Source organism: Ciona robusta, chromosome 12 (assembly GCF_009617815.1).
Source record: "Ciona robusta chromosome 12, ASM961781v2".
Classification (NCBI taxonomy): Eukaryota; Metazoa; Chordata; class Ascidiacea; order Phlebobranchia; family Cionidae; genus Ciona; species Ciona robusta.
Window position 1 is genome coordinate 4,887,257 of NC_143246.1, and position 24,073 is coordinate 4,911,329.

Here is a 24,073-nt window from a genome sequence, read left to right on the forward strand (position 1 = left end):
ACTAACTACAACAGTTATAATGCGACTAATGCGCTTGTGTTTTGTCAACGAGTTGTTCAATATCTGGTAAAGTACTACAATTGGCACAATTTTTCTATCTCGTTAACTGATGTGGATTTCGATTGGTAGCTCATTTACCCTCTAAATACGAGGAATTTATCGCCATGGGTAAATTTACTTCAGTTTAAGGAATGCTGCCATAGTCTGTAAAGAGTATTTGAGTCCCACCCCTAAATATGTGATCCATATATGCTAACGGTTTCCCATCTTATCACACAAAAATGATAACGGCTTTGAAAATTCACTTCAGTACAAAATGATTAACAGCTTTGTAAACTCAGCTCACGACTAAAGCTATTTTCTCAGAAATCGAGGAAATAAACAAACGGAGGATATACTTCTCACTGCCAAGTATCCACCAAACCAACGTTCATTATCCCATATGGGTTGGTGCTCGTGGTGTATAAGCTGCTTTAGTGTATTGCTGTGGTAGATTATGTAAGCATCATATGTGGTAGGATGGGGTAAGATGGAAAATGTTATGGGGCGAAAAATAAGATAAAAACGTATCCTATCTTCCCCCACTTCGCTGTATTTTATATAAGTACGCTCCTATATACTGGTATAGCTAGAATCATTGTTTTGTAGCTGGTATTGTGTTTTATAATGTCAATAAGTATTGTTGTCTTATTGCTATGATAACGGGTTTTATTTTGCATTTACGGTTTTTAAAGTTCAACTGAGTAAAGAATTATGAAGTCTGCTCTGATCTTGCTTTGTTGTGTTTTGATGATTGTTATTGATCCAATCACTTCCATTAGCTTCAAAATCCAGCATGACAAGTTTGTGTTTTAATATTGTTTATTCAGTAAATAAGTGAATAACCGAAAGAACGAATTAATGAATGAAGATTATGCTCGCTTGGTGGGCAACGTCAGACGTTATAACACGGGTGTTCTGTTTCATATACTTCTTATGCTGCCCGATTGCGTATATTAATATAGTTTGTATATATGTCTTTATGTCGTCCAAAATAAAAGAGCGGGCTATTATATGGTAGTATGGTACTGTAGGGTAAGATGTTATAACTTTGTAAATAATAATCCTTATTTACTAAACAAAATGGGTCGAGAGAAGAAAAAAAAACATGAACCATCTTACCCCACCCTACTATACCGCAATTTTTGTCATAGAATTAATGCTTCCCTTTCCCGTAATAAAACCACATGTTATACATTTTGTGCTAACAGATCTCTGTATAATCTTTACCACAAACAAAGTTCAAACGTGGTTGATAATTTGGACGAAATGAGAAGTCTCCAGCAGAACCTTGAAAAGCTCCGAAGTTAATTTGAGGGTCAACCAAATAAACGCATTTCAACTTACTAACTGTTATGTTTAAGTGATGCGTTTAAATAAAACATAATATACCCCAATATTCTCTATTCTTTAAAGCAGATATACATAATAAAAATATGTATTTTGAAGAACAGGAAATTTAGGCGGAAGCGATAAAAAAGATTTATTTCACAAATAAATAGCGACTGGCACGTCTTTTTTCTTTGTTATTGTTCTACTGTATTGGGCTAAAAATGCATATATGCTATAGTCCGGTGGTTCTTAAACTTTTTGTATGTTTTACCCTTTTAACAAAGATGCTGATCAGATTTATCCCAAATTGCGCTCATTTATGAAAAAGGGAAAACAACTAACTACATCAGTTATATTTAATGCGACGGATGCGCTTGCTTTTTGGCAACGAGTTGTTCAAAGTCTGGTAAAGTGTTACAATTGGCACAATTTTTCTGTTTCATTAACTGCTGATGTGGATTTTGATTGGTAGCTCATTTACCCTCTAAATATGAGGAATTTATCCTCGGGGGTAAATTTACTTCAGTTTAAGGAATGCTGCCATAGTCTGTAAAGAGTATTTAAGTCCCACCCCTAAATATGTGATCCATATATGCTAACGGTTTCCCATCTTATCACACAAAAATGATAACGGCTTTGAAAATTCACTTCAGTACAAAATGATTAACAGCTTTGTAAACTCAGCTCACGACTAAAGCTATTTTCTCAGAAATCGAGGGAATAAACAAACGGAGGATATACTTCTCACTGCCAAGTATCCACCAAACCAACGTTCATTATCCCATATGGGTTGGTGCTCGTGGTGTATAAGCTGCTTTAGTGTATTGCTGTGGTAGATTATGTAAGCATTGGACACTTCATATGTGGTAGGGTGGGGTGAGATGGGAAACGTTTTGTTCTCTTTCTCGTCCTATTTGATATTAATCAACTTTTTACAGAATTATATAACCGTAGCCATGCGAGTCTAAAAGTACGTTGGCAATTGTTTAAACACGATCGGGAAATACGGAATAATATCTGTTAATGGTCTCCAATGTTATCCCGTTGTATAGTACTGTGGGGTAAGATGGGACATCATTAGAACATAATATCCAAATATCCTGATCGTGTTTTAAGCAGCAACGGTCCTTGGGAGTTGTGAGGATGCGGTTTCATAATTTTTTGAATGTTGTTTGTTTACTACCAAATTGGCCGAGAAAATAGAATAAAAATATGTCCCATCTTCCCCCACTTTACTGTTTTTTATTTAAGTACGCGCCTATATACAGGTATAGCTAGAATCACTGTTTTGTAGCTGGTATTGTGTTTTATAAAGTCAATAAGTATTGTTGTCTTATTGCTATGATAACGTGTTTTATTTTGCATTTACGGTTTTTAAAGTTCAACTGAATAAAGAATTATGAAGTCGGCTCTGATCTTGCTTTGCTGTGTTTTGATGATTGTTATTGATCCAACCACTTCCTTCGTGATCCCTAAACCCAAGAATGACAAGTTTGTGTTTTAATATTGTTTATTCAGTAAATAAGTGAATAACCGATAGAACGAATTAATGAATGAAGATTATGCTCGCTTGGTGGGCAACGTCAGACGTTATAACACGGGTGTTCTGTTTCTTATACTTCTTATGCTGCCCGATTGCGTATATTAATGTAGTTTGTATATATGTCTTTATGTGGTCCAAAATAAAAGAGCGGGCTATTATATGGTAGTATGGTACTGTAGGGTAAGATGTTATAATTTTGTAAACAATAATCCTTATATTTACTAAACAAAATGGGTCGAGAGAAGAAAAAAAAACATGCACCATCTTGCCCCACCCTACTATACCGCAATTTTTGCAATAGAATTAATGCTTCCCTTTCCCGTAATAAAACCACATGTTATACATTTTGTGCTAACAGATCTCTGTATAATCTTTACCACAAACAAAGTTCAAACGTGGTTGATAATTTGGACGAAATGAGAAGTCTCCAGCAGAACCTTGAAAAGCTCCGAAGTTAATTTGAGGGTCAACCAAATAAACGCATTTCAACTTACTAACTGTTATGTTTAAGTGATGCGTTTAAATAAAACATAATATACCCCAATATTCTCTATTCTTTAAAGCAGATATACATAATAAAAATATGTATTTTGAAAAACAGGAAATTTAGGCGGAAGCGATAAAAAAGATTTATTTCACAAATAAATAGCGACTGGCACGTCTTTTTTTCTTTGTTATTGTTCTACTGTATTGGGCAAAAAATGCATATATGCTATAGTCCGGTGGTTCCTAAACTTTTTGTATGTTTTACCCTTTTAACGAAGATGCTGATCAGATTTATCCCAAATGGCGCTCATTTATTAAAAAGGGAAAACAACTAACTACAACAGTTATATTTAATGCGACTAATGCGCTTGTGTTTTGTCAACGAATTGTTCAAAGTCTGGTAAATTACTACAATTGGCAAAAAAATTCTGTCCCGTGAACTGATGTGGATTTTGATTGGTAGCTCATTTACCCTCTAAATATGAGGAATTTATCGCCATGGGTAAATTTACTTCAGTTTAAGGAATGCTGCCATAGTCTGTAAAGAGTATTTGAGTCCCACCCCTAAATATGTGATCCATATATGCTAACGGTTTCCCATCTTATCACACAAAAATGATAACGGCTTTGAAAATTCACTTCAGTACAAAATGATTAACAGCTTTGTAAACTCAGCTCACGACTAAAGCTATTTTCTCAGAAACCGAGGGAATAAACAAACGGAGGATATACTTCTCACTGCGAAGTATCCACCAAACCAACGTTCATTATCCCATATGGGTTGGTGCTCGTGGTGTATAAGCTGCTTTAGTGTATTGGTGTGGTAGATTATGTACGTATTGGATACTTTATATGTGGTAGGGTGGGGTAAGATGGAAAATGTTATGGGGCGAAAAATAAGATAAAAACGTGTCCTATCTTCCCCCACTTTACTGTATTTTATATAAGTACGCTCCTATATACTGGTATAGCTAGAACCACTGTTTTGTAGCTGGTATTGTGTTTTATATTGTCAAGTATTGGTATCATTACTTATTGCTATGATAACGTGTTTTATTTTGCATTTACAGTTTTTAAAGTTCAACTGAGTAAAGAATTATGAAGTCTGCTCTGATCTTGCTTTGCTGTGTTTTGATGATTGTTATTGATCCAATCACTTCCTTCTTGAGCCCTAAACCCAAGAATGACAAGTTTGTGTTTTAATATTGTTTATTCGGTATATATGTGAACAACCGAAAGAACGAATTAATGAATGAAGATTATGCTCGCTTGGTGGGCAACGTCAGACGTTATAACACGGGTGTTCTGTTTCATATACTTCTTATGCTGCCCGATTGCGTATATTAATGTAGTTTGTATATATGTCTTTATGTCGTCCAAAATAAAAGAGCGGGCTATTATATGGTAGTATGGTACTGTAGGGTAAGATGTTATAACTCTGAAAATAATAATCCTTATTTAATAAACAAAATGGGTCGACAGAAGAAAAAAAACATGAACCATCTTACCCCACCCTACTATACCGCAATTTTTGCCATAGAATTAATGCTTCCCTTTCCCGTAATAAAACTACATGTTATACATTTTGTGCTAACAGATCTCTGTATAATCTTTACCACAAACAAAGTTCAAACGTGGATGATAATTTGGACGAAATGAGAAGTCTCCAGCAGAACCTCGAAAAGCTCCGAAGTTAATTTGAGGGTCAACCAAATAAACGCATTTCAACTTACTAACTGTTATGTTTAAGTGATGCGTTTAAATAAAACATAATAAACCCCAATATTCTCTATTCTTTAAAGCAGATATACATAATAAAAATATGTATTTTGAAAAACAGGAAATTTAGGCGGAAGCGATAAAAAAGATTTATTTCACAAATAAATAGCGACTGGCACGTCTTTTTTCTTTGTTATTGTTCTACTGTATTGGGCAAAAAATGCATATATGCTATAGTCCGGTGGTTCTTAAACTTTTTGTATGTTTTACCCTTTTAACGAAGATGCTGATCAGATTTATCCCAAATGGCGCTCATTTATTAAAAAGGGAAAACAACTAACTACAACAGCTATATTTAATGCGACTAATGCGCTTGTGTTTTGTCAACGAATTGTTCAAAGTCTGGTAAATTACTACAATTGGCAAAAGAATTCTGTCCCGTGAACTGATGTGGATTTTGATTGGTAGCTCATTTACCCTCTAAATATGAGGAATTTATCGCCATGGGTAAATTTACTTCAGTTTAAGGAATGCTGCCATAGTCTGTAAAGAGTATTTGAGTCCCACCCCTAAATATGTGATCCATATATGCTAACGGTTTCCCATCTTATCACACAAAAATAATAACGGCTTTGAAAATTCACTTCAGTACAAAATGATTAACAGCTTTGTAAACTCAGCTCACGACTAAAGCTATTTTCTCAGAAATCGAGCAAATAAACAAACGGAGGATATACTTCTCACTGCGAAGTATCCACCAAACCAACGTTCATTATCCGATATGGGTTGGTGCTCGTGGTGTATAAGCTGCTTTAGTGTATTGCTGTGGTAGATTATGTAAGCATTGGATACTTCATATGTGGTAGGGTGGGGTGAGATGGGAAACGTTTTGTTCTCTTTTCTCGTCCTATTTGATATTAAACAACTTTTTACAGAATTATATAACCGTAGCCATGCGAGTCTAAAAGTACGTTGGCAATTGTTTAAACACGATCGGGAAATACGGAATAATATCTGTTAATGGTCTCCAATGTTATCCCGTTGTATAGTACTGTGGGGTAAGATGGGACATCTTTAGAACATAATATCCAAATATCCTGATCGTGTTTTAAGCAGCAACGGTCCTTGGGAGTTGTGAGGATGCGGTTTCATAATTTTTTTAATGTTCTTTGTTTACTACCAAATTGGCCGAGAAAATAGAATAAAAATGTATCCCATCTTCCCCCACTTTACTGTTTTTTATTTAAGTACGCGCCTATATACAGGTATAGCTAGAATCACTGTTTTGTAGCTGGTATTGTGTTTTATAATGTCAATAAGTATTGTTGTCTTATTGCTATGATAACGTGTTTTATTTTGCATTTACAGTTTTTAAAGTTCAACTGAGTAAAGAATTATGAAGTCGGCTCTGGTCTTGCTTTGCTGTGTTTTGTTGATTGTTATTGATCCGATCTCTTCCTTGAGGCATGGTGGCAAATGGTTTGTGTTTTAATATTGTTTATGCAGGATATAAGTGAATAAACGAAAGAACGAATTAATGAATGAAGATTATGCTCGCTTGCTTGGTGGGCAGCGTCAGACGTTATAACACGGGTGTTCTGTTTCATATACTTCTTATGCTGCCCGATTGCGTATATTAATGTAGTTTGTATATATGTCTTTATGTGTTCCAAAATAAAAGAGCGGGCTATTATATGGTAGTGTATGGTAATAAAACTACAGGGTAAGCATTATGTGCTAACAGTGTTCTACCGCTTCAATACAACTCCCACATACAAAGATCAAACGTGGATGATAATTTGGACGAAATGAGAAGTCTCCAGCAGAACCTTGAAAAGCTCCGAAGTTAATTTGAGGGTCAACCAAATAAACGCATTTCAACTTACTAACTGTTATGTTTAAGTGATGCGTTTAAATAAAACATAATATACCCCAATATTCTCTATTCTTCAAAGCAGATATACATAATGAAAAATATATGTATTTTGAAGAACAGGAAATTTAGGCGGAAGCGATAAAAAAGATTTATTTCACAAATAAATAGCGACTGGCACGTCTTTTTTCTTTGTTATTGTTCTACTGTATTGGGCAAAAAATGCATATATGCTATAGTCCGGTGGTTCTTAAACTTTTTGTATGTTTTACCCTTTTAACAAAGATGCTGATCAGATTTATCCCAAATTGCGCTCATTTATGAAAAAGGGAAAACAACTAACTACATCAGTTATATTTAATGCGACGGATGCGCTTGCTTTTTGGCAACGAGTTGTTCAAAGTCTGGTAAAGTGTTACAATTGGCACAATTTTTCTGTTTCATTAACTGCTGATGTGGATTTTGATTGGTAGCTCATTTACCCTCTAAATATGAGGAATTTATCCTCGGGGGTAAATTTACTTCAGTTTAAGGAATGCTGCCATAGTCTGTAAAGAGTATTTGAGTCCCACCCCTAAATATGTGATCCATATATGCTAACGGTTTCCCATCTTATCACACAAAAATGATAACGGCTTTGAAAATTCACTTCAGTACAAAATGATTAACAGCTTTGTAAACTCAGCTCACGACTAAAGCTATTTTCTCAGAAATCGAGGGAATAAACAAACGGAGGATATACTTCTCACTGCCAAGTATCCACCAAACCAACGTTCATTATCCCATATGGGTTGGTGCTCGTGGTGTATAAGCTGCTTTAGTGTATTGCTGTGGTAGATTATGTACGTATTGGATACTTTATATATGATAGGGTGGGGTAAGATGGGATTTTTTGTTCTCTTGTATCGTCCCATTTGATAATGAACAACTTTTTAAAGAATTATATAAATGTAACCCCGCGACTCTAAAAGTACGTTGGTAATTGTTTAAACACGATCGGGAAATACGGAATAATATCTGTTAACGGTCTCCCATCTTACCCCATTATGTCGTTGTCTTATTGCTATATATATAATAACGTGTTTTATTTTTCATTTACGATTTTTAAAGTTCAACTGAATTACGAATTATGAAGTTTGCTCTGATCTTGATGCTTTGCTGTGTTTTGTTGATTGTCATTGTTCCAATCGCTTCCTCGAAAGAACGGTTTGTGTTTTTATTTTGTTTATTGTGTCATTTTACAGCAAATTGGCGCCGTGGCCAGCGCGCCTGCGTGTAACCCAGGGGTAATTGGTTCCAGCCTCGTCGCTGCTACCGTTCTGGGTGATGTGTCTTTGTGCAAGATACTTTTTTACTAGTGTTGCTTATCGCCTGTAACACGTAATAAAACTACATGGCATGCATTTGTTGCTTACAGCTTTCGAGGGGCTTTTTACAACTCCCACATACCAGGATCAATTGAGGATGATAACTTGGACGAGATGAGAAGCCTCCAGCAGGGCCTTGAAAGGCTCCGCAGCTGATTTGAGGGTCAACCAAATAAACGCATTTCAACATACTAACTGTTATGTTTAAGTGATGCGTTTAAGTAAAACATAATAAACCCTATTTACTCTATTCTTTGATACCTATTTTTTATATACTGAATTATAAGTATCTTGAAGGATAGGAGATTGTAAGTATCTTGAAGGATAGGAGATTGTAAGTATCTTGAAGGATAGGAGAGCTAGTGCCAATCAAACAGGCGAAGACGCAATGACGTCACTGTTCAAAGTGATGTATGGAGATATGACGTCACTTCTCCATGACGTATCAAGATTCTGACGTCATACCACTAATCCATATTAAGCAGAAATTAATTTTCTTTGTTATTTTATTTTGCAACAGTACGTAGTTATTAGTCTTAACAAACTGTAAATGATGAGATGACATTTATTGAAGCTTCTAAAAAATAGAAACATGATTAAAATACCTTCATAATTTATGTGGCTGGCGTTGGTGGAAAGCCACTACGGCACGACAAGCCCCCAGCCAATGGTAGTGGGTTTCTACTTAGGTGAGAAACCCTTGCGGGATATTACTGTCCACGCAGGTTAAAGAAACCCCATAGACAAAAAATAATACAACGAATACAAATAACACACCGACAAAAAGACAAAAATAGTACAACGAGCGCAGACAATACTGTGACAAACATGCAACAAACACAAAAGCTCAATCATTCAAAAAGAGGACAATAGTCAAAAATTAATTAACACGGACATAATCATTGAAACATCTACAAATAAAATATGGTTCAATTCCTGAAGGATAATCATCTGCAGTGTACACCATATTGAATGTCCAACAACAAGGAGTCGAAGCCAACAACAGCTCCGCATGTCCTAATCAAAAGGTAAGTCGCCATGTTGGTACCGCGATACTTTCGTCGTATCTTCACACAATATAATAACGTCCGGATGCTACGCACCGCATCGACCGTTACGAAACTGCGTCAAGTTGTTACGAACCGCATTGACAGTGACCTAAAACCGAGCGTAGCATCACTGGCGGCGACGTCCACGCAACAACCTGACCGTGACGTAACTCAATCGACGTGACGGAACCGCACCAAACGCAGGGTCATGACAATGCTCTGACCAATTGACGTCGTAGCGTAATTGTGACGTGGCCATCGTCCCAATCACGCTACATGACGTTTGTAAATATGAATTATTTATTGGTGTTGAGTAGTTTATATTTTACAGAATAAATGGAAAGTATTGGATTTTAATTATGCGTATATTATACTGCGTGTTGATATTACTCAAGTATTTGTGTACCAACATAGCGTTCTTACCAAGTGATTAGGACAATTCAGAATCGTTGAAAGATTCGATCTTTGCAGAAGAAACACACAATAGAGTGTAGAACAACAAAATCTGATCCAGCAAGAAGTTCGCCATAGTTTCATTGCATATATTTCATAGACATGCAAAACGCACTGTAATAGTGACTGACCAAGAAATAACTGGCAACATTAGGACCAGCAAAATAAGTGTACAACAGCGCAGACAGACACACACACTACACACATAACATGCAACGCATACATATGTAATACTCAAACCTCAAACCGTGTATCCTTTATCGGCGTCTTCGTCTTTGTTCTTCGACTGCAAAACAAAACGTAATAGTTACGTCACAGGCGTATCACTTAAATAACATAGTACATTGGGGTAAAATACCTTTAGCATTTAAAAATCACCATCTTTTCTAATCGTGTTTTTAGGAATTAACAAAGATCTTAAATGGTCTTGAGGATATACGGTTACCTTATTCTATAAATATACGTCGTTTACTGCCAAATGGAACGATAAAGATAATGAAAATATGTACCATCCCACCCCTATCTATAATTTAACTGTTATGCATTTAAACTTACAAAAAAAATAGTTGTAAATAAATATATAGTATGTATTATAGAAGGGTGGGGGAAGATGGGACATCTTTAGCACATAATACCAAATATCCTGATCGTGTTTTCAACAACTAACTACGATCTATGGGAGTCGCGAGGATACGGTGTTATAATTCTTTGAATGTTCTTTGTTTACTACTAAATGGGGCGAGAAAATAGAATTAAAAAGTGTCCCATCTTCTCCCACCTATACTGTATAAATAAAATAGTTCGTAAACGTTCAGCAGTAACTTTAAACAATACCTTGCGCTTTATTTCGGCAGCTTTATTCGCTGACTTTTCTGCAATATAATAATCGTTTACTACTTCTTACATACACTATTACGTCATAATTACCTTCATTCTTGCTTTACGTCGTGGTCCGCTTGATCCTCTGTGACGTCACATACCATATTCTGCAAACTTTGATTTTAAAACTCTATTTAAACTAAAATAATTGTGTGAAGAAACAATAAACTTACGAAGTGGGTTCTTCTGTTGCGTCATCACCACTTCGTGACGTCACATCATCGATGTTTCTAGAAAAGAGCCTATGTACGTAATAATGCCAATTGTAATTTATACTTTACCAATTCTTTGATCTTCTTGCTTCGCTCTCATAGCCAAATATAATTAGAATATACAAGTAATGTGCCTTCGACGCAAAACGCGCATGGGGCCCCATGAAAACAAAACGTCGCGAAACGTACGCGTAGAACTACAGTCGCGCGTTGTTCAGCTATACGTAACGAAACTATGACGTAACAATAACGCGAGCGGTAGAGAGCAAAACTTAAAAACGATTGTGACGTAACAGAACGATTGTGAACCGAAATATTACGTGTGACGTCGCGAGTGACGTAATAAAGAACCGTCGCGATTCCTGAAACAGAATGTGATAAAGAGTAATTGAAACTTGCTTAAAATTATAAACGAAAGACACAAAACTTGTATTACAATATTATTGTATATAATATAGTGCAATGATATTAGTGTATATAGTAAAGTTATGATACATGTTATAGCAAATTGTACTAAATAATATACTACTTAAATTATGAAACATTACTTAACTCAAATCTTGCAAGGCAATTTCTCTCCAATTTGTAACCTGGTGTAGAACCAACTTCATCTAAACTGGTAACTCGCTTTGTAGAAGGAGCGTTTTATGCGCGGAGCAATCAAGGCGCGCGTAATCAGCTGGTGCGAGGCGCTAGCCACGTGAGCAATCTGACCAATCAGTTTTAGAGATCGAACAGCAAGCGAATTGTGACGTCAGTTCATTATGTGATGTAACAAATTAAACTCACAATGATTCGCGATTTTAAATTATAGCTTGAAGCGCGAATTTAGCTTTATCGCCGTTACTATTCCATACGAGTGAGGTCTTACGGCGAGGCCCGAACCACAGGGCGATCCGTGTTACATTTAATCCCAGAGTTATCAAGTTATTCATACTTTTATTACTATCCCCAAGTTATATCGTTAAACGTTCTCAAATAAAATATCCTGGTTTTCATTCTTATTGTTTAATCTTAATACTGAAGATATATTTTGGACCACTTTTTGATGAAACAGTAAAGTAATCGTTAATTACTCGCTAATTATGCGGTTTTAAGTTAGAAAAAAATAACAACAAGAACAAAAACAACTGTTCGACGAAAAAGGATCTATATGACCACTTACGTGCCCAAAATGCAGGTACGTGTATATTATGGCGCAAATCGACAAAAGTCATTGCACAAAATTTGTGTTAGTTCAAAGTTCGAAGTACGAACGAAAATTTTGTTCGAACATGTGTTTATAGACCAAGTTATTTGAAGCACGAGTTGTGAACAGTGTTAGATTAAATATCTCTCAATAAATTGTACTTAAAAGGTAGTACGTTTGCTGTGAAGTAAAAAAGAAATAAATATTAGTGTAACACAGTGGCAAAAATGTAAGGATAGACCCAAACATCTGTATACCCACGCACCAAGATTTGAACTTTACATTAAATAGCATGAACATAAAATTAACCTAATAAAATGATACAAAAACTGTTATATAATAAGGTGGGGAAAGAAGGGACACGTTTCCTTCTATTTTCTCGCCCCATTTGGTAGTAAACAAAGAACATTCAAAGAATTATAAAACCGTATCACCACGACTCCCATAGACCGTTGTTAATTGTTTAAAATACGATCAGGATATTTGGATATTATGTGGTAAAGGTGTCCCGTCTTCCCCCACCCCAATATATATAAATATGCAAGCTAGAATACACTTTACTCGTGAGTGGGCTCCACAAACTGGTAAACGAGCCTTTGAGAAACTTTAGTTTTTCGTATGATTCCTTTTTTATAATACTGCCTTATAGAACGACTTAGTTTGTCATAATTCATTGCCGGTCGATTTTTCCGGACGCCCCAAAGCCTCGCTACCTCAACGGAGTCTTCTATCTTGAAGATGCCTGTAAAACAATTTGCTTAATATAGCATTTATATAGTACTGTGGGGTAAGACAGGATACATTTAGCACATATTATAGTAGGGTGGGGAAGATAGGACACCTTTCGCACACAATATTTAAACATTTAGATCGTGTTTTAACAATCAACAACGCTATTTTAGAGTCGTGGGGATACACTATACAATTCTTTGAATGTTCTTTATTTATTAGCAAATGGGACGAGCAAATAGAATGAAATGGTGTCCCATCTTCCCCCACCCTACTATAATTCTGTAAAGATTTTTTGTTTACTACCAAATGGGACGTTTTAAGGAGAATGAAAACTATCGCACGCCAACCTATCATATATTACAGTGACTAAGTTTTAAGTGTAGTTTGTGTATTTACAATGACCGACATATTATCGCCAAAACAAACCGTTGCTCAATGGGCGCACTTGATAAAACAAAACACTTATCATTCGTGAGAACTTGTTGCTAAAAATCACAGCTGTTGTGGTAGTGTAGAGACAAATAATTGTTTTTACGCTGCAAGAACTACGTCTCAAAGTTAGCCGTAAATTCCGTTTACATATAATAGGGTGGGGAATATGGGACACCTTTTCATTCCATTTTCTCGTCCCATTTGGTAGTAAATAAAGAACATAGAAAGAATTATAAAACCATATCCTCACGACTGCAATATAACATTGTTTAAAACAATATCAGAATGTTTGGACTTTATGTTCAAAAGATGTCCCACCTTACCCCAACTTTACTGTATCACTTACTGTTTTTAATAGCAAACCGTATTAAATAAACTTGAATTTTCTCAGACACGGGCAGAGTTATACTCGTTGCTTTGGCCTAGTACACAAATAGGTATTTACAATAACTCATTCACCTCTTTGCTTGTCTACCCATCTTATATAACGACTGAATGATTGCGGTTGAAGGAGCAGTTCTTTCAGAAACTGCCACAAATGGATTCCACTGGAATAGTTTGGTGTTAGCGCCGTAGCACTTGAATTTGTGTCTTCTAGCTTGCTTCTGGTATGTATTGCTAAAATACACAGAACGTCAGGTGTACAATGATTGACAATGTTAAATAATAAGGTTCGAAAGGTAAATACTGGGTAGGGGGAGACGGGACGCTTTTAGAACATAATATCCAAATATTCTGATCGTGTTTTAAACAATTAACAACGGTCTATGGGAGTCGTGAGAATACGGTTTTATAATTCTTTAATTTTTTCTTCTATACTACCATATGGGAAAAAATAAGATGAAAAGGTGTCCCATCTTCCCCAACTCTACTATATATATATCATTTGCATTTACCAGTTGATATCATCATTTTATTATCAGTAATGACTTCAGTTGAGTAGTTTGATTGGCAGTTTAAGTGTTTTGGTTTGAGCGAAAATAATCCTGTCTCTGCAGCTGGAGGTGGGACGCCCATGTTTTCTTCAATCTCTTGGTATTCATTACTTTGTAAAAGCTGACTCCCAACAGCTGTGTATGGTAAAACAAAAATGCATATTTTGAATAAAAACTAGCGATGCCATTTAGACGAAATTATATATTATTATTCTGTTACACATTTCGTAGCACCAGATCATATTAGTAAATAAGCTGTTATAACAAAATGTATGAATGAACGAATGGTTGAATGAATGAATGTAACTTGCTTTATCCTCGAGTGGCCGGAAAACGGAAGTCGTTATAACACAGGTGTTCTGTTTCATACACTTTGTGCACATTTACGAGTTACTACATGTGTAACTTTGTGGGTATATTTTCCCCTGTAATGTAACTCAAAATTTAGGCAACCCATTAGTAAACACTGGGTTAAAGCAACTGCCATTAAGTGTCTTGCCCATAAGATGAATCAATCTACATTACAACAATTTAAAAAAAGCGAACCTGATCTCCAAATCTCAAGTCTAGCGTGTAAGATGTCCCCACAACTCGGTGCTAACTTGTGCATATCTCTTTCCGTCATTTGACATAGAGCAGTGCCAGGCATTCTAAACACACTCACGTCAAGAGCTGGCAGTCTACACTGGTGTGTCGTCCACATGACCCATTTCTCAACGTGCTGCTTCGACCACAGAATCGGATCTTTAAATAAAACAAAAAAATAAGTTACTTCAGGTGCAAGGGCTACGCTTTTGAACTGACACTTTTCCCACACTTTTTATCATACCGTGTTTTAACAACTGTTTTACTGTTGATTCTCATCTTTTCGCTATTTAAATAATACAGTAGGGTGGGGGAAGATGGGACACCTTTAGCACATGATATCCAAACATCCTCATCGTGTTTTATATACTTAACATCGGTCTAAGGGAGTCGTAGGGATAAGGTTTCATAATTCTTTAAATTTTATATGCTTCCCGCCAAGTTGGACGAGAAAATAGAATGAAAAGGTGTCCCATCTTCTCCCACCCTACTATATGATTTTTAGGGCTCACAATCTATAGTCAACCCATTGGTGACCACTGGGTTAAAGCGCAGTTTTCGTTTTTTTGTCGTTTTTAGTCGTTTGGTCTTTCCCAAGGATACAAACGCCTACCATGGTAGCAGCGACAAGCCTTGAACCTATCACCTCTGGGTTAAAGCCATGTGAGTTAACCAACAGCACCAGTAATGTAATAAGTTTAAAAATTCTAAACAGAACTATAAGCTATACTGACCCGGTGGCAAATTGAGCAGTGAACAAGCGAAATAGACTTCCTTTATTGCCTCGTTAAAATATTCCCTCTCCATTTTTTCCATGCTACTGTTATTAATATCCGACAGGTCCAAATCGTCGAGTATGCTACTTGACATTTCTGGGGCTTCTGCCATTTTTTCGCTGTTGGGTGTTGCAATACTGCTTGGTAAATTATTATACGCTTGTGGTGCTGCATAAAAATTCGCCTCACTTGGCGAAAAATCCATGCTAGGAGATAAGTTGTGATATGGGATTGCAGTTTGGGTGGTATCCTTGTCCAGTACCTGATCATTATTGTTGAATTCGGTGGCCGTTGTACCTTGAAGGGTTGAAGGTTCATTTGTGTCAGCTGAAAACGATGTAGGCCTTACTAACGAAGACGTCAAATTTGTATTGTTGAATTTACTTTTTTGTAAAATATGAAGTTCCGTGTTTGGTGCATCCTCTGGCACGACTGCTTCGTTTTTATTGCTAGAATTTTCGAGTGCTGGTGTATTTTCCTCGGCCCCAAAGCTGTAGAAATCGCTATCTGCTTTATAGCAGAAGCCATAGGTCACGTCGTCTCGCAGCATTTCGCTGAAAGTCGCGCAGGGTGATTGTAAGAACGCTGAATGGCAAGTCGTAAGATGTCCATCTATTTTCGCAGCGTCTATTGATGCGAAATGTGTCGGTTTTTCGCTAAAGGTCTCGGCTCTATTTAAAGTGTTGCTTAAGAGATCACCCCCCGCCTGTCCGGAACTAGGATTGGCAGTAATGTTTACTGAACAAATTTCACTGGTCGGGGAGACGCGTGGCGCTTTTTCAACCGTTCTATTTTCCGAATGCAGTGGGGCATCTTCTCCATGTGGCACAGTAAGGCATGATCGTTCTTCCCGCATTATTTTACCAATATCTGGCAATGCCACTCGTGGACTTGGGAAATTCGATCTTTCCCCTGAAATTCCAATGCTCCCAAAGTTTAGTTTTCCTCCGGTTATATATGATGTGAACGAAGTGTTCGCAGCAAAGGACATCTTAAACGCTACAACATCAACAATAGGTTAAGAGTTAGACCATTCACTAAGATTTTCGCAATATATAGTACCGTGGGGTAAGATAGATACCGTTTATAGCATTAAAAAAAATCTTTGTTTATTACTAAACGGGACGATACAAAATATTCAAAAATGTACCATCTTACCGCAAATTATAAACGGCAAGACTAATAGTGCGTGGAGGTCATTGGCTACGTCATAATAAAACTATGACAGCTATTACTTACTTCTGGCGGAATATATAACGTAATACTGCCTACGACTTGTTGTTGGAAATTTTATACGAACAGTTAAAGTATTTACAGTAACCACGATTTTAAAACTTAAAACCAAAGACTAAAAAACACCCGTTGCCTGTTTCAACTGCTGCTGTTTACATTTAAATTCGCCTTTTTGTAAAATGTTTTTTCCTTTTTTTACTAAATTTAAAACCACGTAAACAAATAAGTAGTTTTAAGATTGTTGTACTTAATTTTTAATTCACTGTGCTAAGTTTTTATAATTTAAATTAAAGTATTTAGTTTTCTTATACGAACATCTGTAATAATTCTGTTTTCTCCCTAGCCACAAGTAACAAATTTAAGTTGGCGCCTCGGAACACAATTTCTAAGTGGCTGACTATAAAAACACGAAACACTTTTACCCTCACTGTGTAAATTACAAACCAACCAACAAAAAGCAGCTTAAATGTTGTTTTAGCGCATTTTCCCTTTTGAAAATTGCGTAGCGGATCTTTTACGTCGCAGGTTATGTTGTTTTGTTCGAGTGAGACAAACGTATTGCGACCCTGGAAGTCACGGTCGCAATAAAAACGACGTTGTACCTCTAAAAGACAGTTTTTAACAAAGTTTGCCTATATATAGTAGGGTGGGAGAAGATTGGACACTTTTTTATTTCATTTTCTCGTCCCATTTGGTAGTAAACAAAGAACATTTAAAGAATTTTAAAACCATATTCTTACGACTCCCATAGACCGTTGTTTTGGGTTTAAAATACGATCAGGATCTTTGGATAATATGTGCTAAATGTGGCCCATCTTACCCCACCGTACTATGCGTAAGCCTACATAGGTTCAGATAGGAACAAATATATTTCAAATCTAACGTAATATGTGTAAAACAGATGATAAAAGGCGCCGAAAATCAAACACTCAAAAAAACAAATCTCTGAATCTAGAAAAACGTGAATAGGACGTCAGACGTCGGTACGAATAAAGAACTTTACGTTATAACGTTTAAAGACTTAAATATGCCTGACAGCAAACTTTTTTACGAGATACGTGTCTGCCGTTTGGCAGTTATTAAAACAAAAACTGTTCGACAACAATCATAAATACCAGGCTATTGGTTATCGGCTGAAGTGGCTAAGTTACAATTCTAGTTGAGTAAAGTAACGAACGAATGGTACTTCAGTCGTATGCTTACCATATAGAAGCCCTTTAGAACTGAAACAGATCAATATATGACATTTGTCGACATATTCGAAGTATAAGTTTTATAAAAACATGTTTTTTATTGTAGAACTGTTTCTTAAACCATCGGATTCGAAAGTGGGTCGCCATTTTATTGTTTGGTGGTCTTATTTAACGGGTAAACTTTTTATTTAACTGATTACAAAAAGTTGTGTCAAATTTCGAAAAATAGATAAAATCTCGAAAAAAAGTAGCTTCGAAAAAAGATTAAATCTAAACATTAATTACCCGTAAAACATATAAGGTAACTCGTAAGCTGGCAGGTGTATGAAACAAAACGACAGCGTTATAATGAGTGTCGTTGCCCCGAATCGGATTGTCAAACACGTATAACCAATGCATTCTTAACAATATACGTCACGGCATTAGAAAAAACGTTTAAAAGTACTGTTACAAATGGCCCTGCCCCCTGTGTATAATCTAAAGCTACACATCACAAAATAAAACACATTTTGAAATAACTAAGCAAAAACATTGTAACTTTTTTTTATTTTCGAACATAAGTACGAACTGCACCGTTGTTTTTTTTTAATCAAGTCATGATTAAACGTAATGCATAGAGATATACAGAAAGTGAACTTTGGGAGAATATATTAATATGGTTGTCTATTTTTGTTTTGTACATATTCGTATGCCTTCGTTGAAACGAAATAAAAAAACACCGAAACGATATTATTATTGCTACAAAAGAAAATTCAAAAAATCAAAAAAACATTGAAATTTACTAATTGCCAGAAAAATTGTTTTTTTTTCAGCTGTACATGGTCATATTTAGGCGGAATTAATAATCTCTTCGGAAGCTGAGTGCACGGAATTCACGAACGCTTTAAGGTGTTCTGGGTCTAGATCTGGGTACATACCGTGCCCTAAATTAGCAATGTGCCCTGTAACGCCGAAATCCTCGACCATTTTCTTTGTGGCGCTACATATTTCGTCCACGCCTGCGTACAGCATCGCAGGGTCCAAATTTCCCTGCAAAGCCTTGGATTTTTTGGCACAAATTTCTCGCGCGCGTTTTACGTCCATCGTCCAGTCTAGGCTTATTACGTCATAATCGGTAGCGCTAAGTTCTTCTATAGCGTAATGAGCGCCTTTTGCGAAAATTATAAGCGGCACGCGTTGTATGCCTAAATCTAATAGCTGTTTTTTGACTTGGGTTGCGATTTTTGCAAGGTAGGGCAGTGAGAATTTGGCAAAGGTTGAACTACCCAGTATACCAGCATGACTTTCAAAAACCTAACAAACAAAAACAAAAATGTTTTGGTTAAAATTTTGTCACAAGAGATAAGACATGAGATATTTTTAAGATGTAAGGGTCATTGATGAGGGGATTTTATGTATGAAGGATTTATACACCCCATGCAAGTTGTTTAACTGCATATGAATGTAACTTACTTTATTCTCGCGTGGCTTGAAACAGTCCTTAAATACAGGTGTTCTGTTTCACACACCTCATGCCAGGTAACGAGTTACCGAGTGTGTTAATTTGTGGGTGATTATTTTAGGGGCTTTTCTATTTTTTTTATGTGCGGCTGATAATTTGGACAACCCATCAGTGCCAATTGGGTTAAAGCAATTTCCAATAAGTGTCTGAAATGGAAAAAAATACTCCTATAAATTTCCACATACCTGCAAAGCTTGTGCACCAGCACGGACTTGATTCACCAAGTATTTAATGATGGTGTCAGTTAGCATATCCAACAATGCTTGGCTCTCATTTGGCGACCGAAACAGCCACGAACGTGCTTTAGAAAACGTGGCAGAACTACCCCCTTAAAAATGAAGCGAAATTCGTTTTTTTAAAATGATTAGGGCTTTATGAATTTATAATGCTGAGAATTAAGGTATTGGTCTCATGTCCCCTGTCAAGCGCTTTACGCACACTTTTCTTTCCGTTAGAAGCTTAACTTGTAAATAATTAACCTAAATGGCTTGTTAATGTTTGTCTGCTAGGTGTAGCGACCACGCTTCTTTCTTCCAATTAAATGTTCACATTTTTTAACAGAAGCGCGTTTTAACGACTGTCGCTTTGTTGCTATACCTTGTCTTTTCAATTGTAATTGATGAGACAACATTGTAATTGTATATAAAAATTACCAACAATTAGCTTCAAAATTACTAAACTATTAAAATCATTTTTTTGGAAATTTGTTAATTCAATTTTTGGCCAAACTAAATAAAAGTACTTAGTGACTAAATAGAGTAAAAATGAAATGACATCTCACAGAAATAAAGCAATAAACATATAAACACATACCATCGACCATGTATGCCATGAGTGTCCAGGGTGCCCCACTAAATCCTATAAGAGGGACTTTCCCATCTAGTTTTTGTCTCGTAAGTTTTATAGCGTCAAACACATAACCGAGTTCTTTATCCACGTCTGGTGTTTGATTCAATGTTTTCAAGTCTTCTGGGTTGGCCAAGGGTCTGAAAAAATGTGAATGAATGTATGTAACTTACTTTATCCTCGAGTGGCTGGAAAACGACAGTTGTTAAACATCAGTGTTCTGTTTCGTACCCCGCGTGCCAGCTTACGAGTTACCATGTATGTTACTTTGTGGGTGATTATTTTTTGCCGATTTTTTATTTTTTTTATGTATGGCTGATAATTTGGACAACCCATTAGTGACCACTGGGTTGGAGCAACTGCCAGTAAGTGTTTTGTCCAACGACACATACGCCAACAATTGTAGCAACAATTATATTCATTATTTAATATTTATATGCCATATGGTTAGGTTAGAGTTATTGTAATATTCGTAACCAAAGAATACGGGGTTCAATGCTCGATGGTGCTACCATTGTGGGCATATGTTTCCTTTGACAAGATACTAATATACATTTTACAAACTTTGTGGTCTGATAAATGGGTTGTAACATAGGTGTCTTTTTGCATACCATGCATAATGGTGACATAGATGATACATCTGCAGTTCAAAATTGCCAACAAGACACCCAACTGACAATGCAAAAATCCTCAATAAAGTTACATATGTGGTAACTCGTAAGCAGGAAAAAGATATATGAAACAGAACACTCATGTCATGTTATAACGACTGTCATTGCTTCACCACGTAAGAATAAACAAGTTACTTTCATTTATTCATTCAACTTTTAAGCAGGCACAAGGTGTATGCAACAACATCCATGTTATAACAACTGTCATTGCTTCACCACACGAGAATAAACAAGTTACATTTATTTATAACAACATGCTCTTACTTTGGAAATACAGGCCCTTTGCCAGGAACCATCTGAACCTCCATGCCCAGTGCTTGCGGTATAACAAGAATATCCGAGAATATAATGGCAGCGTCGAGCTCCATTCGCCTTAGTGGTTGTAGCGTGACCTCACATGCCAACTCCGGCGTTCGGCAGACAGTGAAGAAGTCATGCTTGGCTCGGACTTCTTGAAATTCTTTTAAGTATCTGGGTAAAAAAAATTCAATACGTAAAATTCTTAAAATTTAAACAAAATATATATATGATTAAATGAATAAATGTAACTTACTTTATCCCTACGTGGCCGAAACGACAGTTATTATAACACGGTGTTCTTTTTCATACACCTGATAGTAGTTTACTAGTTACCACATATGTAAATTTGTGGGTATTTTTTTCTGTGCTATGGCTGACAATTTAGACAACTAATAAGTGACCGCTGGGTTTGAGCGATCGCCGTTAAGTGTCTTGCCCAAGGACACATGCGCACAATAGTATCAGTAATTAAGCATACCTTCCAGCTTGCCGCATTGCCCATACTGGAGTCCGTTCCACTTTTTCACAGAATGCAGCTCGAATAAAAAGGTCATTCTTTAATGGAGCAAAGTCACACATGTTTTAATATTCTGCAAAATAAATCTGAAAATACCAAACAAATTGTCAATTTCTGTTTAAATACATTCAATAAATTTCATGTTTTTTCATACCAAACATTTTTTTAAAAACAAATTTGCCAAAATTTAGACACCAAATTTAATGTAACAAAACACCATTTATTTTCAGAATATTAAAAACAAAGTTGCAAAAATCTCAAATGTAATTCGATTCTGTTTATTGTTAGATAGGTTAGGTATTAGGACTTCCCAGTTACAAGCATGAAAAAAGACTTATTTGATTGCAGTAAATTTCTGGCACGAGCTGTCCCTACAACATGGTCTAATTTTTTGGAATCAAACTTGGAATAAATTGCACTGACTGACATATTAACATCAGCACCTGACATCATATTACACAACTCACTGAAAAAATGGGGGTGGGTAGGCAGGTCATAGAACACAATATGCTTAATGCCTTTTATGTTTGGCCTATGGTAGAAATGGTAGCGCTCAGAGTACAAGAGAATTGGAAATTTTTGAATGAGAAAATTACGGCGTGCTTTTCCTACAGTTTTTGAGTCGCTATATTCGCTGATGTAACCAAAAGCAGGGCCAGCAGCGGACTTTACTTGCCTTCTCATATGGTTTTTGATGCGCACAAAGTCATAGTATTGTGGTATGTACACAAGGGTGCCAGGCTGTTGTTGTGCTTTAGAAATATAGTCAAGAAAAAACTTAAACCTGGTGTCTGGTACATCAGAAAATTTAAGCTGGAAAGTATTTAATCTGTGAAAGCCTAACGGTAGTTGTTTTATTACACCACAAACAGAGCCTTCAAGTTTAGAGTCATTAAAAGACACCAAGCCATTCCGATTCGAACAGTATTTTGTTTGCAGAGTTGAAATTGAAGGTAAATCCACGCTGGTGAAGACAAGGTTTTGGCAATAGTGTTTAGAGTGCCCGTCTAAACAGTAGTCAAATACCCGGGAAAAATCAACATCGTGAGAATCTTTTGGCTGTAAATGAAGATGCTTCATGATGTGTAGGACATGCTCCCAGTTCTGCATCATAAATACATCCGCGTGATCCAAAACAAAGATTTCAATAGAAGAGAGGAAATCATACTCATAATGGGCCTCTCCTATTTCCCCGATTGCAGTTCGTAGACCAAGAGGAGAAGCGATAATAATGTCAGATTTATAAAACTGGGAATATAGCCTCATTTTTCCTTGCGCGAGTGTGATACCGATCCTAAAGTGCTCGTCCGTGTGTCCGGAGAACAGCATCCGATAATCTTCTGGTTTTTTCTCCATCTTTTCCGCATCTTCTTCAGAAGAGCCGAAGTCTTCTTTGAAGCGTTTTTTGAAAGCGACCTCCATTTTTTTGTTGTTCTGCAAGAGCGAAATTAAAGTGTTCACAATCTCAAACGCTTTTGACCGAAAAGGAGACAGAATAAGAACTTTAGGTTGAACAAGCCCCCTGTCTTTTACATCATTTACTTCTTCATTGCTATTCTCTGAAAGTTTAATTTTTTGGTCATTTCTTTGCAGAACTGCACGAGATTTTAAAAGGTGGTTTAAAATCCGTGCACAATAAGCTAACCTTATTTCTGAACTCTGTTGAAGATAATTCTGATCCGAATAATACACGCTAGCTTGTTGTTGTAGAGCTTCACACAGCTTAAAATAAACTGCAGAATCCACTACTCCAGTTTTAATGGTTTGCGATAGCTTTAACCAGTTTTCAGAAACCACTTTCGGCAGTTGAAAACACTTCTCTAAATCGCTAACAGTGCTTGGGAAGTCATTATCCGAAGCCAGTAGACTTTCAACGCCTTCATCGACAGTTTCTGGAACTTTTTGGCGGTGAAAAAGGCGGACAAGTTTATTTTGGACAACTTTTGACGATCGCATACTGTATTTTGCATTCAAGTTTTCCAGTTCTGAATCGTCCAATAAATAACTCTGTTTCTCCTCCCAGGATTTAACATCAGAGTCATTTAGGAGGATTCCATCATCTTTATAGAATTCTTCCTCTTCTTCATTTTCGGAGGACTCCGAGTTTTCACTTTCAGATTCTACTTTAGAGGGAGCAGTTTCAGCAGGACGAATTTTCTTTTTTGCTGGTGCATTTTTCTTTGTTTTTGTCGCTCTTTTCATTTCAGATTA

The 24,073-nt window shown here is 36.3% G+C and overlaps 3 protein-coding genes and 5 long non-coding RNA genes across 8 annotated transcripts; 4 read left to right on the forward strand and 4 right to left on the reverse strand.

Moving 5' to 3' along the window:
• Window positions 1–305: 305 nt before the first annotated feature.
• Window positions 306–1,436, forward strand: LOC149727054 (uncharacterized). The gene is made up of 2 exons (XR_016386288.1): window positions 306–842; window positions 1,251–1,436. It is a non-coding gene; the product is annotated as an uncharacterized LOC149727054 (long non-coding RNA).
• Window positions 1,437–2,708: 1,272 nt separating this feature from the next.
• LOC149727055 (uncharacterized) lies at window positions 2,709–3,458 on the forward strand. Its single transcript, XR_016386303.1, has 2 exons — window positions 2,709–2,862; window positions 3,273–3,458. It is a non-coding gene; the product is annotated as an uncharacterized LOC149727055 (long non-coding RNA).
• Window positions 3,459–4,449: 991 nt separating this feature from the next.
• On the forward strand, window positions 4,450–5,183 carry LOC149727056 (uncharacterized). The gene is made up of 2 exons (XR_016386287.1): window positions 4,450–4,590; window positions 4,998–5,183. It is a non-coding gene; the product is annotated as an uncharacterized LOC149727056 (long non-coding RNA).
• A 1,133-nt stretch (window positions 5,184–6,316) lies between these two features.
• LOC149727057 (uncharacterized) lies at window positions 6,317–7,055 on the forward strand. The gene is made up of 2 exons (XR_016386309.1): window positions 6,317–6,598; window positions 6,864–7,055. It is a non-coding gene; the product is annotated as an uncharacterized LOC149727057 (long non-coding RNA).
• A 1,792-nt stretch (window positions 7,056–8,847) lies between these two features.
• LOC149727058 (uncharacterized) lies at window positions 8,848–11,677 on the reverse strand. Its single transcript, XR_016386257.1, has 4 exons — window positions 10,914–11,677; window positions 10,789–10,847; window positions 10,696–10,733; window positions 8,848–10,147 (listed from the first exon to the last, which is right to left on the reverse strand). It is a non-coding gene; the product is annotated as an uncharacterized LOC149727058 (long non-coding RNA).
• Window positions 11,678–12,214: 537 nt separating this feature from the next.
• On the reverse strand, window positions 12,215–17,878 carry LOC149727059 (uncharacterized). The gene is made up of 5 exons (XM_089890459.1): window positions 15,560–17,878; window positions 14,787–14,984; window positions 14,202–14,375; window positions 13,765–13,923; window positions 12,215–12,883 (listed from the first exon to the last, which is right to left on the reverse strand). Exons 1-5 carry the CDS (start codon window positions 16,590–16,592, stop codon window positions 12,699–12,701), a joined length of 1,749 nt encoding a protein of 582 aa, XP_089746585.1. The 5' UTR covers window positions 16,593–17,878; the 3' UTR covers window positions 12,215–12,698.
• Window positions 17,879–18,554: 676 nt separating this feature from the next.
• On the reverse strand, window positions 18,555–21,959 carry LOC149727060 (uroporphyrinogen decarboxylase-like). The gene is made up of 5 exons (XM_089890463.1): window positions 21,824–21,959; window positions 21,310–21,516; window positions 20,342–20,514; window positions 19,714–19,856; window positions 18,555–19,320 (listed from the first exon to the last, which is right to left on the reverse strand). Exons 1-5 carry the CDS (start codon window positions 21,922–21,924, stop codon window positions 18,856–18,858), a joined length of 1,089 nt encoding a protein of 362 aa, XP_089746589.1. The 5' UTR covers window positions 21,925–21,959; the 3' UTR covers window positions 18,555–18,855.
• On the reverse strand, window positions 21,948–24,064 carry LOC149727061 (U3 small nucleolar RNA-associated protein 25 homolog). The gene has a single exon (XM_089890458.1). The coding sequence runs from the start codon at window positions 24,062–24,064 to the stop codon at window positions 22,163–22,165; it is 1,902 nt and encodes a 633-aa protein (XP_089746584.1). The 3' UTR covers window positions 21,948–22,162.
• Between the last annotated feature and the right edge of the window lie 9 nt (window positions 24,065–24,073).